Here is a 16,224-nt window from a genome sequence, read left to right as displayed (position 1 = left end):
TTTCCACATATTAGGAGAATGTTCCAAGACACTTGCCAGACCGACGGGGGCTCTGTTTTCCACAGTGCCCTGGATTATTCATTTTTCCTCCTTCGGGCAGGCTAAATACAATTTCTTCCTTCTCTTGATTCCTCCATAAAAGTTCAGATCTGTCCCAACTGGCTCAGAAAGTTTCTCTCTCTGCTGCCACTTCTTCTTCTACACAAACCCTGTGGTGGGGAGTGGGTCAAATCCCCTCTGGACCCCTACTGAGGTAGCCAACTGCCTAATTCATATTTATAGTAATGTTTCAGTTTGGGATAATGAAACAGAACCTGTGAACAGAAGGCGAGGTTTACAGAGTGTAAAGTGTGTGGTGAGGGATTCATGAACATAATGAATGGTGCCAAATACATGGCTGATATATACATCGCAGAAGCGGGATTGGCCAAGTGGCTTCTCACCACTTCTCAAACCTCGCTGCAATTGGCCCGTTCAGCGGAATGGGGCGTGACGTCACTGGGAAGCGCCGTTCCCAAAGTTTACACAAGTGTGCCGCTGATGGATGGATAGCTGATGGACGAAAGTGAGTTTCTGCCTCATTTACTGCCTAGATAGCAGGTTAGCGAGTGAGTTATCGGAAATGACGGCTACACTGACGCAAAACTCGGCTCTCCGGCTTTAGGGAACAGTCTCTCGTTGTTCTCTTTGCTTTGCGCTGAAGCATAAAGAGGCTATCGCATTAGCCGCTAATGACGCTAACCTGCGTTTAGCTCCCTGGCCAAATTCAACCGCTTTCTCCCCCTCTTCGTCTGGTGAGCTGATGTTTGTAATTTTGGAGGCTCGTTTAATCATCCCTTAACTGTAACCTTCAGCTAACAATACACAAGTTACCTGTTTGACCATCACCTGAACTTAAAACTAGCATCTTCGTTAGCACGGCAGCTGGATGACAGATGTAAACATCGGCACGCCCCCTTCTTGCGACTGTGACGGCGAAAGCTTTACGTTTGTATTTCTAGTGTACCGTTTCTCTTATGCCTTGGGGTCATTGGAAGCAAGAATTTTATAGAATTTAAAACTTTAACAAATGTCAATAACTATCATAACTATGATTTATTCTGGCTAGCTTCAGTGTGTGTGCCACCTGTTTCTTCGTGCTGATACATGTTTAATAGTTCATAAAATGGTTATAGAAAGTAGGTGACGATTAAGACTGAGATTTATTTAGGAACTCATCTGTATGATTGACTGGCGGTTTATACATGTTATTAAGTGTATACAGTTCTCTGAAAAAGCAGAAAGGCTATTTAAACCTACCTGGCCCTGTGTGAAAAATAAATTCCCCCTCGTTAAATCACGAATGAACTGCAATTAATCACATTCATTTTCAACTGAAGTTCACTATATTTGCCATATTACTGATTGCTGCCAGACTTTTTGTCTCAAGAATTCTGTTAAATAGAATCTGTCTGATGAAGTGAAACAGGATAAAAGCAACACATCATGCCACAATCGAAAGAAAGAACAGATGAGAAACAAAGTCATGGAAAGGATTAGAGAGGCATTCTTGAGGGTTTGGGACTGCAGTGAACCACGGTGAGAGCCATTATCTGCAAATAGAGAAAATTTGGAGCAGTAGTGCTCTTTCCCAGGAGTGTCTGGCCTTCCAAAATTACTCCAAGAGCGCATCTACGACTCATGCAGGAGATCACAAAAGAACACAGAACAACATCTACAGAACTGAAGGCCTCAGTTAAGATTCAGTGTTCATGATTCAAAAATAAGAAAGAGACTGCATGTCATCTATGGGAGTGTACCAAGGTGAAAACTACTCTTAACCAAAAAGAACATAAAGGCTTGCCTTACATTTGCCAACAACATCTTGATGATTCCAAAGACTTTGGGAGAAAAAAGTCTGGGAACTGATGACAGAAAAGTTTGCGTCTTGTTACATTTGGCGTAAAACTAACACAGCATTTCATAACAAGAGCGACAGCTTTTGGTCTGAAGTTGCTTTGTTGCTTCAGCGTGACTTGCTGTAACTGATGGAAACATGAATACTGCTCTCTACCAGAAATTCCTGAAGGTGAATGTCTGGCTGTTAGTTCATACCCCAAAGGTCAAAGTATGTCTTTGTGCCCCCTTCTCCCTGTTAATGCCCTATCGGCCCCCCTGGCTAAACTTTGCTAGATCCGCCCCTGCACAGTTACCAGCTGTCAGCTATGTAGAAAAGGATCCTGGTCTAGAAAGTAATATTAAATAAATTCTAACAAAAGATTATCAAGCTTAAACGTGCTGCTGTTGTTCAGCCGCTGGTTTCCTCTTTCTGGCGCGAAGTGGGCGATAAACAAAGAAGAGAGACGGACTTGCGACAGAAAAGCCAATCAGCTGATCATTGATCAGTTTCACGTTTTAAGTAGCAGCAGGAGAGGGAGGAAGAGAGAAGAGGCAGTCGCTCCATATATCGGTCGTTAAGCTTAACGTGGGAATGCTTTACAAACATTCAGAGATGAACTTACACACTTGCTTTACTTCTCTCTGGGATCACTTCCTCGGAGATAAAATGCTGGTTTGGTAGCGAGGCTACAAATACACACAGCCGCTCTATCACGTGACACATACTGCTCCGACGTGCTACGGTTATGAACCGAGTTACGCCGTGTCGCAAGTTTTGTGAGGTGCTTTTTTGATATTTAATGGATCGGATTACATTTTTTATTTCTCTCCGATATCTGATCCAGGAATTTACGTCAGTATCGGACCGATACGTAATATCGGATCGGTCCATCTCTATTAACTACTAAATTGTTGGACAGACCCCTCAGAATCCTCTCCCAGAGTTCTGGGAGCCTCTGGAAGAGGATTTATATAATTTGAGATGTCTGTCTGACTTCCTCGACTTCTCTTAGACTGTTTCTCAGCTATTTTCTTTCCAGTTACTCCAAGGAATAAATAAGATAAACAGTCAAACTGTTGCATTCGTCAGTGTGAGAAGGGGCTTAACTGAAAATGGGAGGCTAGAGTTGATCAAATAAGCCTTCAAGCTGATGTCTGTTAGCTCTGTAGTGTAGTGGTTTACATATTTGCCTAACCAGCGAAAGATCCCTGGTTCAATCCTGGGAGGAGACAGGGCAGGGCAGGGCAGGGATAGCTCAGTAGGTAAAGTGGTCGCCCCATGATCGGAAGGTCGGCGGTTCGAATCCACTTAACGGCTACCCTGAGGTACCCCTGAGCAAGGTACCGTCCCTACACACTGCTCCCCGGGCGCCTGCTTAGTGGGCTGCCCACTGCTTCACTGAGTGAATGGGTCAAATGCAGAGAAAAACAAGTAATTTCCCCATGGGGATCAATAAAGTATCTATTATTATTATTAGAGCAGGGCGATATGGCCAAAAATATTTATCACGATATATATTTGAAAATTTGCGATAACGATATAACTGACGATATAATTGATGCGAGACAAAATACAACTCCACAACATTACTAGCGCAAAAAGACAACCTTCCATTTATTTTCACTTAAACAAGAAGCTGGTTTTTATGTACATTAAAGCTTTATAAAAATGTAACAGTGCAAATGCAAATTCCTTGCTGAAAGTTTAACCAAAAGGCATTTCCAGTAGAAATGGGCTGACATATCCTGAGCATAACCATGTATAATATCCACTGAAGTTAAAAAGAGGTGCTTTGCAACATTAAACTGCAGTGTGCAGTACGTATTTTTCGGACCATAAGGTGCACGGGATTATAAGGCACATTAAGCGAAACAAAGCAGTCAGATAAATCAAACTTTATTAAACTCATTCTTCTTGCTTCCTCCACTTCTGTACCATTGATTCATTAATGTTGAATTCTCTGGCAGCTGCTCTATTCCCATGTTGTTGCAGTATATTAATGACTAACCTCGTATTGTGGATGGATTATCTCAGTTGTTCTCCTGACTGAAGATTGGTCCTTTTACAGCATCCTGCCATGCGATTGCATTTGTCTCTAACCATGAGGAACCTTAACGTTAACTTTTATAAGTGGAAAAGTGTTAGTGTTTGTCCTCCAGCTTCACTGTTTATGTTATGCTAACATAGCTGTGTCGCTAGCGATCACGTAGCACATAATTATATACCAGCTAGCCCAACTTCAGTAACCCTACAAACGTCACTGCTGTTTAGTTTCCTGTCTTCATTTATGTTGGAAGTGATAGCAGAGCTGTACGTTTGATTTTTTTCAGAAATCTCTCAGTCAGAACATGCAATATCATGCTTAGGTAACTAGCGAAACTAGCGAGCTAACTTCCGCTAGCTTCCTGCTAGCTTCTAACTCCGTTAAATGTAATACATTTTGTTTTCATGGATGCCTGGAAGTTAAACTTCATAGTTACACCTGGTAAAGCGGCAATGCTGATCGTATTAAAGATGAAAGAATTTAGACAGTTTTTAACTCTTAGTGATGCTGCAGTGTTAGTTTGACCTGAAGATTACGGAGTTTAGGACCCAGATTACTCCCAGATTTAAGGGCATCTTAGTCCGACGGCCGCTTGCATGTTCTGCAAAAAAATGTGCTTTGTCGTGTATCTGACGGACAAACACCAAACCAGTTCCACATCACTGAAGTTGCACCATTTTTACAAACCAATTCTGGTTCATCTGTTTCACTCAACAATCGGCCATGTGCGTATGAAAACAAAGGCACTGCGCATGCGCGTTTTACTCATATTCTATCGCGATATTTCATTTTCCTATCGTAGCCTAACATTATACCGGTATTACCGTGAACGGTATAATATGGCCCAGCCCTAGTAGCAACTAAGGCTACGTTCACACTGCAGGCGAAAGCGCATCAAATCCAATTTTTTTTTACTCTATGCGACCCATATCCGATCATGGTATGAGAGTGTGAACGGCACAAATCCGATATTTTCAAATCCGATCTGGGTCACTTTCGTATGTGGTACTGAATCCGATACATATCCGATGTTTCAGAAAGCGACTGCTGTTTGAACGGTCATGTCGCATTAAATCCGTCTTTTACGTCACTGACACAAGACAGACGCCAATTATCAGCGCCAGAGAAGACATCGTGAACGCTTCCTGGCCATCCGGTGAAACTGCTGGGAAGACAACGTTGGAGAAACGTTAACATTTTATTTGTACTGCATAACCTGCAGGTTCTGACAGAAATCTGCAACTATCCTTTGAAGCACCGCTCCTCTAAAACAGCAATAAGGATCATTATTAGGTTATCTACATTATTATGTAAATAACAAAATAACTTAAAGCAAAAATCGGGAAACATGAAGTCCGAAGTCTTTATATTAAGGCCATCAGTCAAACAACAACAGTTTGTTCTGGGTCTAAACAGAGCGCGTTGTGTATGACGTCTTCTTTTGCGCATGCGGGCCGCTTTGAGGGTTCACACTAGAGAGCGTTTGCTGTCGCATTTTATTTGTAGTGTGAACGAGCAGACAAAAAAATTGGATTTGATCAAAAAATCGGAATTGAGCATTAAGACCTGCAGTGTGAACGTAGCCTATTGAGCAGTGCTTAGGTCAAGTGCAGAAGGGTGAGACATAAATTGTCCTCACTCTTAGATTTGTTTGACCAGGCACATGTAAACATCACTCCAGGTTGTGGCTATGAAGAACAAAGAGTTTGGAATAATTTGTGGAGAACATAAAGAATTACATGTCTCAGAAGGAAGTCAATTCATCATTAACCGGAAACCGGACATGCCCCCCCCCCCCAAAAGAAAAGAAAAGAAGAGAGATTAGACAACAGATTGGCCTGTGTGATTTGATAGTAAAGATTACAGAGCCTGCTGTACATGATCATAAAGTGCTTATTTTGTTTTAACAGTTCCATTTTCTTTACTCAGATGGATGACATCAACGTACTACACCACAGATGCCTCCTGAATCTGAGGCGTCGTGTCAGAGACATCGGTGATGGTCGACCAGCACAGGAGCGATATATGAGGCTGCAGAAGGATGGAGACACACTCAGGTCAGCCTGTTCTTAAATGCCACTGTTTGGGGATTCACTTGAAGAGATCATTTGGCTTTGTTGAACAGGGTGAAGAGAGGACTGTTTTGTTTTGTATTGCTTAGACCTTTGGAGCCTCTTGTAATTACTGATGCACATTAGGAACAGTTATCAGTGCCATGATAAATATTTTCATTTCCAGTAACAGTCAGTTTGGCAATTTATTTTTTTGTCAGTTTATTTATGTAGAACATAATCCTGGGAATGGTTCCATCTCCCGTGTGACTCTAAGATGGATAAGTAGGGAAGAATATGGGCCAGTACAACCATCATCAAAGCAACACTGGTGATGGTAGAAATTTCTTGACATGAAGGTTTAACAGGCTTGGAAGTTCACACACTAAAGATGTACAGGAGGTTTTCTGGTTGAAATCTCTAAACACAGGGTTTTTCTATACAAAATAAAGTCACCAGACACTTCAGTAGATACAGAGGCCACTACTGCCACGAGCTCACCAAAATTGGACAGTTGAAGATTGGAAAAAACGTTGCCTGGTCTGATGAGTCTCCATTTCTGCTGAAGCATTTGGATAATAGGATCAGAATTTTGGGTAAGCAACAAGGAAAGCATGGATCCATCCTGCCTTGTATTAACAGTTGAGGCTGGTGGTGGTGCTGTAATGGTGTGGAGGATATTTTCCTGGCACACTTTTTTCCCCCTTAGCACTAATTGAGCATAATTTCAAAGTCACAGCCTATCTGAGTATTGTTGCTCACCATGTACATCCCTTTCTGACCACTGCGTACCCATCTATCATCTTATGGCGGCTTCCAGCAGGATAATGCACCATGTCTGGAAGCTCACTCCTTGCCTTAACTACTGTATATGTGGCCCCATTGTGCTTATGTGTGCTATTTGAGCCAGGAATAGCGACATGTCTAATTTATTTGCATAGCTTAACATTTTTGTTCTCAACAAATTCTTCTTATTTCCAAAGAGAATTGATTTGAGTCTGCACAAATGTATAGCTGTCTGCAGAGACATTTCATCATGGATATATTTATTTATTAATTTTCAAAATTGAATGGCAAAGGAAATAAAGCAGCAGTGATCTGCTCCCCCGATCAAACACGCAGCAGACAACAGTCTCAAAAGAAAGTCCACAAAGGGCAGAAACAATTGCAATCATTACACGTGTGTGGTTTATTTGAATTATATAAATCTGCTTTTGTTATTATTAGCATTTTAATGTCCATCTTATTTCTCACATCTGTTGCTGTGTCGGTGTGTGCCTATTGATCAAAATCAAGAGGACTTTGTGTGAGATGAGATGTATTCTTTCTGACTGTGCATACAGCAATTACTAGAAATCACCCATTGTTAACCTGTAATTTCTCCTCTTTAGTTACCAAGGGAACTCTGAAGAAGTGGGATGCTATGTGGCTGGCCGGCCTTTATCAAAGGGAAATTGCTACTTTGAGGTAAGGCACATCGATAGTGATGCTGCATGTCAGCATTGTTTTATTGTATTCCAAGTACCAGGATTTATTTGTTCTCTTGCTTCCTCTTTGTAATGTTTAAGTCCAGCAGAAGTGGATGAACAATATGAAATCAGTGGATCGTTATTCATTATATGATAGCCCACATACCACCATCCTTGGTTGTGCCCGCGATTGCTTTTCCATCCAGCCATTTTATCCCCTGGAATCCAGTTGCTGACAATTTTCTCAACTTCATATTAAATTCTCGGTGCCCCCCTACAGCCTCAGTTCACCAGTGCAAAACCACTACCTCAAAAATGTCCCAGCTGCTTTGGAATGAGGGATGGGGTGTCGGTTAGGTGGTTATCTGTAAGCGCAGAGATTAGTCTACCACACCAGTGTTTTTCAGCAGACAGGAAGGCATTCAGACTAGCAGCAGGAGAGGTTATTATACATTTATATAGCAAAGCTGATGCGTCAGTTCCTTCTGATAGTTGTTATCCTTACGGACACGGGCGGAGCCAAGGGGTAGCCTGGGGTGGACACAGTCACCACAGATTATAGTCTGAACATCCTTCTCACTACCGCACACAGCACTGTTGTAGCCAGTTAGGCAGTGTCCAATGTTTTCCCCTACCAACCCACAAAAAGCAAATTTTCATCACTACATATATATACTGGGAATCTTAATCTTTAATAATAAAACATATTTTATTAGTAGATTAGATTTAACATTAATACTCACACGTATCTATACTCCTAAATCCAGCATCCACATGGGTAAGTTAGACAAAAAAAAATCACCCTTGAGGGACTGTAGTTCTTCAGGGAACTACTGAGCTGGTAGTCACCTTGAGGCCGTTCCAAGAATTTGCTGGTCTGAAGTTACTGGTCCTGTTTGAATACATGTGGTAACCAGAGACCATGAAATGTCAAAGAATCTCAATGGCCTGTAGTGAGGTGAAAAAACTGGATTTACAAGCCCCGAGTGAACCTTAAAATCAGCTTTTAGATGAGGCATTGATGCAGCGACCGATTCACTAGTAGGATACCGATGATTGGCATGTGAGGGGGGTGGTACATATGTTACAGGGTTACTGACGCAATGGGGAGCCTGGAATGTCCACTAGCAACCAAACATCAGCCACAAAGCGATGCATTACGAGCAAATCGTTTTGAACGGGGCTTGATATCTACTGAACCAGTCTCTTTCTGCTGGGCTGCAAATATACTAAGACAGGACCCTCCAGCAATACCATACTTCTTCAAATGATTCACTTCTTCTAGTTTTCTTTTCACATCTTTTCTTCTTGACATGAGAAGCATCATTTCAGATATATGTTAAAATATTCCTCTACTGAGACTCTATGCAGGCTGGCAGCATGCTTTGACATTATTTCTTATAGCTGTGAGGTGTCCCTGATATGTGCCAGAGTTGACATTTCTCTTAAATCTGATGTCAAACTCACATATGACCTCTCTTCTCTCCCCTGCAAGGAAAATCTTCACAATAATAATGTTTATACTGAAACAAGAATCACATTTGGAGGATGGATTTCTTTGACATTTAGTGGATTTTACGTTGGTCATTACCCAGAGGTTTGCGCTACATTATTCTCCACTCTGTGACGCACATGCTGTCAGTTCCCAGGATATCTCAAAATTCGGAAGAATTTATTCTGATAAAGGTCGGGGTTCTGTGCGCGTCTGCGTCACCGCTATCCTCGTGTTTCCCCATCTTTCAGCTTTCACAAAGAATCCATTTCAGCTCCGTTGTCAGTACCGCTGCTCGCTCTCCACTTCTCCTCCTCATCGCTTCTTTCAGCCCAGACTGAACATCTGCAACATTCCACTTGTTTTAATAGATTTATTTGAAAAAGTCAAAACTATCATAACTTAGTTGTCACACATGTTTTTGTAACTTTTATTTATATCATACAGACACAAATGATATTTCAACAGCACAGAAGTGGTATTGTGCCTCGGCCAAGAATGTACTTTTTTACAAACCAGTGATCTACACTATAATCTCTCAAATGCCAGATTGGAAAGGAATCAGACCAGAAATCTTTAGTAAGGGAAACCCAAGAAGTTTGGTTTCACATGTTGATATACTTAGAGAGACAGGTGGGATGAAGGAAACCTAGAGAGGTGAGAAATAACTTGGAGTGTTCGCCAATAACATAACGGAGCTGATAAAGATTTAAACCGGATGGGGCCATTTTCCTGTACAGGATTAGGATTGCATAACCTCTGACTAGTGCTGGGCAATATCAGCAAATCGTTGTAGTCATATGAAAAGAAACTTTTATTAATGATTTTTTTTTACAAGACTGCATCGAGTTCTGTGAAAAACTAAGTATACCTTTACTGTTTCAACACCAGTTGGAAAAAAGCAGGTTTTTTTGCATTTTGCAGGTTTGAACATTCAGGTGTGTGTTAAACAAAACCACAGTCTTCCCAGGATTAAAAGTCCCAGCAAATTCTCTCCAACAGCAGACTGTGCAATGCTCAGAGAACGTGCAAAAACCCCAAAAGCTGATTCTGCTGAGCCCAGTTAGCGTGTTATCCCTTTATACCCAAATACAAATGTATTCTAATGTTCCAGATTCCTGAACAAAAACAGAATGTATCAGTTATCAGTTATATCAGTTTTTTAAAAACTATACATAACCATTTAAGATTTGTACATTTATATTTTCATCAGTTTTTCCTCCTGTTATCTCTTCCCTCATCTTCACCTATCCTCTTCCTCTTTTATCACAAGCCTCATCTTCTGAGCTCAAGGCAGGGATCTAATGCAAAAAACTGCACATAAATATGCTTATGTAATTACTAATACCATCAGCAGAACAGACATGCAACTCTCTCGTCTCTGGATAGCTGCTACATAGAATATATATAAGCTATATAACAGACATAGCTGTTGTTGTTATAGCTGGCTAACATTATGCTAGCTAATGTTAGGCTCGAGTGTTTAAACATCACACTGTTTTGATAAACAGCTTCATTACATTCTCATTTCGAAATAGAGCTTATTTGCTATGCTTGAGCCTGACAATGTTAGATCTAAAGAATTCAAAGAAAGCTTCAGTAACACCAGTTAACAGTGGCTAACATTGGCAAAAACACAAAAATGTTTACCGAGAGAAAAGTTCAGGTAAAGTAGCATTTGTTACTGATGAATGCCAGCCAGAGCATTTGAGGTGAATTGGGTGTAAAACAAACAAACAAACAAACAAACAAACAAACAATAAAATATTGCAATTAACCTGTAATTTTTGTGAAGTGTTGATATTCAGAAGTGTTGAGGTATAGTGTGTACAGAAGTGTTTTGTACACAAACAGTAACAGTAGAAAATGTCAACGGCCATTGTGGGGGAAACGAAAAGCAGCTGGCTATGGCTGTTATGGTGTAAACAACGTTAAGTGTTGAAGCTTGTGACTGAAAAAGACTGAACAAGTATGGTTTGTTTGGAAAGATTGCAAGGAGAAAGCCTCTTCTATCTAAAAAGGTCATGGCAGCATGGTTTACATTTGCAAAGTTGGGTCATGATTGGGTGATGGGTGATGTGGGGTGAATGTGATAAACTGAAAAATGAAGAGCCAAGCTTTTGCAATGGCTCCAAGTCCAGACCTCAACACGATTGAAATGCTGTGGTGGGACCTTAAGATAGCTCTGCATAAATGGATGCCCACAAACCTCAATGAACTGAAGTGACATTTTAAAGAAGTGTAGGACAAAATTCCTTAACAAAGATGTGAGAGACTGATAAAGTCATACAGGAAACAATTACTTCAAGCTAGTTATTCTTGCTAAATCCCCGGTTCGAGACACAAACGTAGCTGGTCCCTAGTGCCAGTCCCAAGGCTGGCTAAATGGGAGGGTTGCGTCAGAAAGGGCATCCGGTGTAAAATCTGTGCCAAATCAAACATGTGGTCCATCCACGGTGCTGACCCCTTGGGAAAATAGGGAGCATATGAAAGTACCTTTGTATTTTTTGAGAGTATATGGAATATAATATCCCAATGCAACACAGCAAGTTACTTGTATATCAGAATCAGAATCAGAATACTTTATTGATCCCTGGGGGAAATTATTTTTTGGAGGACAGCGTGCAAACACCATCTCCATTGGTTTCGTACTAACAGTTCTTTGCTCTGCATAGCCAACTACCTCTGCCAGCAGACACTGCAGACCACCAAGAGACGTGGTGGCACTGAATTAATTTAATGTGATTGTAAATGACCTGGATACAGTTAGTTCAGGCTGTGGATTTCATATCTGAATATTATACCCTTACCCTTGCTTCTGGCATTAGACACTGACTTTTATCGATGTTTTAGGCATTATTGGCACTGTGGCTTAAATGAACTGTAACTGATGCCACTGTAGTGTGTTTTCAATATAATGTGTGTGTCTTTGTGTAGGTGACCATAGTGGACACAGGAGTGAGAGGGACCATTGCTGTGGGCCTGGTGCCTAAGTTCTACAGGCTGGACCACCAGCCGGGCTGGCTGCCATACTCTGTAGCTTATCACGCTGACAACGGCAAGTAAGTCAAACTGGAGTTGCCTATACGCTACAGGGCAGTGGTGGTTTCTTGCATGGTTTGGCTGCTGCATTTATATATTGGTTCGGTAGTGTTAACTTGCTCATTTCCTCATTTCTTGGTTTGTTGATATTTTGTTTTGTGTGACTATTTTAATAGTAGCAAAAAGGAAATTTAACAGAAGTAGTTTAAGGTTACTTTTTCAGAGTATTTTTTTCTTTTTGTTTGATGAACAAGTAAATAACCAGTTCATCAACAGTTAAATATTTTACCTTCCAGTTTTGCTTGCTTCATCCTATGAATACTGTGTGTTGGATTTATACACGTGACTTACTTTTCAAAGCAATACATTCTGCCTCAGGAACTGATTCATATGTCAGCATCTAATTTCACTTGATGATACCAAATTTCAGCACCAGACAGATGTGTGGCCAATTATCAAGCCAAAGTGAGCTGTAATTATGCGCTTCAAAGTAATTGTGTTTACATATTTTTAATTTCCTTTCATGTTAAGTGAGATAATGGAACGTTTCGTCTTGTCTGGCTGCGTTTACTGAATATTTGAAATAATTTTTGCATTCTTTTACTTGTTTTGTGGTAGAGTGCGACAGCTGTGGCAACACAAGGTTTACGTAGTGAAAGCTGTACAAGATTACAAAGTATGCGGTTGTAGTTCAAAGAAGCTTGGACTTTTCTTAAAAGGATTTTTATCTCCTCTTTCCATTTAGGTTGTATAATGGCACAGGGATAGGGAAGCAGTTTGGCCCGAAATGTGCTCGTGGTGACCGCATGGGCTGTGGAATACACTCAGAAAATATAGAAGCAGGTATCACAACAGTCTTTTTCACCAAAAACGGGAAAGAGGTAGGTATTTTTGTTTTAATAATAACACGCTCATTTCAAATGGGCATGCAGGGTTGTTTATTCAGGATTTTTACATCCGCTTTCTCTCCAGGTGGGTTCAGTAGAGGTTCCTGTGTCGGCAGAGGGGCTGTTCCCCGCTGTGGGGATGCACTCTATGGGGGAGGAGGTGAAGGTCGACCTGCAAGCTGAGTGGTTCCTGGAGGAGGATGATAGTATGATGATGGTTGACAGCCACGAGGACGACTGGGGACGACTTTATGACGTCAGGGTGAGCGGCACGGTAAGAGCAGGTTCTTTTTTTCCTTCTTTGCTTGATTAAAAGGGATGTTTGGAAACATTGGAAGTTCAGTGCTTTTGGTTATATATTAGTGGAAAAAGGTTATCATAGGTGTTAATTAATTTGCTTGGGCTGCCTCCTAAACATTACTGATCAGTCACTCAAGCCACATCGAGAAGGTGAAGGAACTCGTGTGCTGCTTCTCCGACTCTCTCAGCTCTGATGTTTAATGTTAGTGAAGATTTTGTAAAACCTCTTTTTTTTTTTTACTTAATTTCTGTGTAATTTTTGTTGTTATATCACAGTTGAAGAGCAAAGCCATTAATTATGGGATGAACAGTGTCAGAAGAGTCCATTATGGGATGGCTGCCCTGCATTTTTTTTGTGTTTGTGAGACGTAGTGAAGAAGAAATGTTAACCACCAGACCTAAAATCAATTAGTTGAAAATATTTAGTAAAATATTTGTTCAGTTCAGTGGTTCTTTAATTTTATAAGGACGATAATTATGAAATCCCCTTTATAATCCTTTATAATAATAGGATAGCTTATGTTAAAGCATATGTTAAATGCATTTGTCCTATTACCTCAGAAGACTTCAGTGTGCCTGTGGTGTCACGTTTTTTCGGTTGTGTTTTGACCCTCAAATGACAGGAGGAGTAGAGCATATAGGTCAGCATGTGACTTAAAATCATGAAACTTTACCTGATTCTCTGTGCTGTGGATGCCTGCAATGTGGCTTGATGCAGATTCTATTGACAGAAAATAGACCTGGAACTTTTTATGTTGATACAAAGGGATGTTTCTTTGTATCAACATCTTTCTTGGATGTTTCTTCAAATTAAGAGCAACTTACAACCAAATCACAGAGACACCAAGTTTGTGTTAGTAGTCCCAGGTTTGGTGCCTGTCCAACTCTGGCTATTGTTAGCTTACCTGTCTTTTGAATGGGACAGATTATAGTGTGGCTTTTCTGCAGCTTGCTCTTCTGTGCAGTTGTTGACATTCCACCATGTTTGTTCTGTACTCTTACAAGATCCTTCAACTGCCTGTTCTTTACCAAATCCCTCTTTGTTGACAGCTGTGCTTAATGCTCTCTAAAGTTCGGGGAAAGCTCCAGACACAACCACTTCAGTTTGAATTATTTTGTCTCAGCCATTGTATCATCTTGCCGTGACGGGATTTGGGTCACCTTTGGAGGGGTTTTGCAGATTGCTTCATGACATCCGCTCAGGAATTTTCCTTTGAGTCCTGCACACATCACTTTCATTAACAAGATAAACAGCCGACTTACAGTAAAGGAGTCGTGTCTGCTGTGCTTTCTCTGCCTTTCTGCTGTATCAGAGTCTGGGGTGATGCAACAGTTTGCCATTTGTACCCTCAGAGCTTAAGCATGCAAGCAGGGCCGTATACCAACTTTTTATCTGCACATGAATCTGAACAGGATCTACCAAACTTCCATTAGGTTGCTGGATGTGGCAGAACGCTTTCCACATGGTAATCATTTAACTGCCATCATAATAAGCAGACATAATAGTACTGTGTTAGCGGTCTAACGAAATAAAAAAAACAAAACCCACTCATACAACACTCACAAAACATTTGGTGTTCACATTTTCACTCAGGTTTACAGTCACAAAAAAAAAAAAAATTAAGGCTGCTTAAAGTTCAGACTTCTTTTTAATTCTTGGATTCAACCACCCCAGCTTTGAATGACTTACCGTTTAAAAGTAGCCCTTATTTATCTTACACACGGCTACTCAATTCATCCACCATCTGAAACAAGCCATCTATTGCTGCCTGAAGTTGATCTATTATGCTAATTTTTAGCTCTGTGTTTTTATTCTAGCTTTGCATCATTTATTATTCCAAAGTCCTACTTTATCTTACCCTGGGCCTCGCTGCAGATCGGCCAGTTATTCGCTGTCTGATATAATCAGTTTTAGGTTTTATGCCTTTTAGACGTTAAAGCTTAAAAAACAAAACAAAAACGTGAGGGCTATTCTAAAACTTTGATGTTTTATGATGTTTTTTTTTTTATTACTGACATCACCCTGTTATGGCGTCACACTGTGACATCATAGGGCGAGGTATTGAAAAATTAAAAAGGGGGTTTACAGCTCTCTCCATGGATTACTCGATATGGTTTCTTTACATTTTTTTCAAGGTCAACTTTGACCTCGGGCGCTAACAGTGAAGGTGAAGGTCAAATGCTTAGCCAACCTACATACTCATGTCCCCCGAGGCCTAGTATATTGTTTGAAGGTAATCCATAAAAAATTGCAGGTAATGATATTTGGTTAACAATAATATTTGACATGACTGATTTTCACAAGATTAAATCATATATATAACGATATATATCGGATGACGATATAAAAACATCTATCGTTTCCTATCACGCTATCGTTTGTTTCGTGGTGTTGCAAAATAAACTGTTTACAGCAATATTTTTTCATAATTTTGATGGTCACTGTAGTGGCTATATTAATTTCTTAAAGTTCTCTCTTTCTCTTATATTTAATATAACCACACTACGGACGGACAAGCGCCTGTTTTTACGTGTTGTCGTTAGCAAAAATGATGGTAAAACCATTGCCTGTCTCCGCTGTCCGCTTGTTTATTTTCCACGTAAACATTTCACAATAAAGCTCTTATTTTGAAAAGATCATGTTGAGGCTTTTCAAAATAAACTAAAATCATGTGAATGAGTATGCCGAGTGTTTGCGAATGAGAAGCAAAAAAGAGCTGTCAGGTGCTAAAAAATAAATGAACAGCCTTTTCCCCACAGCATGCCGTGTAATAAATACAAAGAAAACGGCGGCTGTTACAACTTATGTCTAAAAATGTATAGTTAAACGATGCCCATCTGGAAACACTAAACGCAAGTCGAGCTGCCCGAGATTCACAGAATTTACAGAAAAATGTTAAACTTTTGTGATTTATATTGTTGTCTTATATCGGGATATGAGATTTTGGTCATATCGCACAGCCCTACCAACCATCATACAGAAGTGATTGAAAATGATATCTTGACGACTCTGAACGTTAAACTGCTAACAAACAGACAGACAAACAAACAAAACTGAGT

General features: G+C 40.4%; 1 protein-coding gene across 3 annotated transcripts in view; it reads left to right on the top strand.

Moving 5' to 3' along the window:
* Window positions 1-464: 464 nt before the first annotated feature.
* The window catches only part of spryd3 (SPRY domain containing 3), an 81,951-nt gene continuing 66,191 nt past the window's right edge, over window positions 465-16,224 (top strand). For 2 of the 3 annotated variants that reach the window (XM_082518554.1, XM_082518552.1), the window contains exons 1-6: window positions 465-565; window positions 5,853-5,980; window positions 7,366-7,441; window positions 11,873-11,997; window positions 12,723-12,858; window positions 12,950-13,138. In XM_082518554.1, the coding sequence (XP_082374680.1) occupies window positions 5,853-5,980; window positions 7,366-7,441; window positions 11,873-11,997; window positions 12,723-12,858; window positions 12,950-13,138 (654 nt within the window). In that variant the 5' untranslated portion in view covers window positions 465-565. Of the gene's footprint in view, window positions 601-5,852; window positions 5,981-7,365; window positions 7,442-11,872; window positions 11,998-12,722; window positions 12,859-12,949; window positions 13,139-16,224 lie in introns of all 3 variants that reach the window. The other variant, XM_082518553.1, reaches the window with a different exon arrangement.

The sequence above is a fragment of the Aulonocara stuartgranti genome (genome assembly GCF_965226115.1).
Source record: "Aulonocara stuartgranti genome assembly, chromosome: 20".
NCBI lineage: Eukaryota > Metazoa > Chordata > Actinopteri > Cichliformes > Cichlidae > Aulonocara > Aulonocara stuartgranti.
The sequence above is the reverse complement of the archived record's forward strand: the minus strand, read 5'-3'. Positions and strand labels throughout refer to the sequence as shown.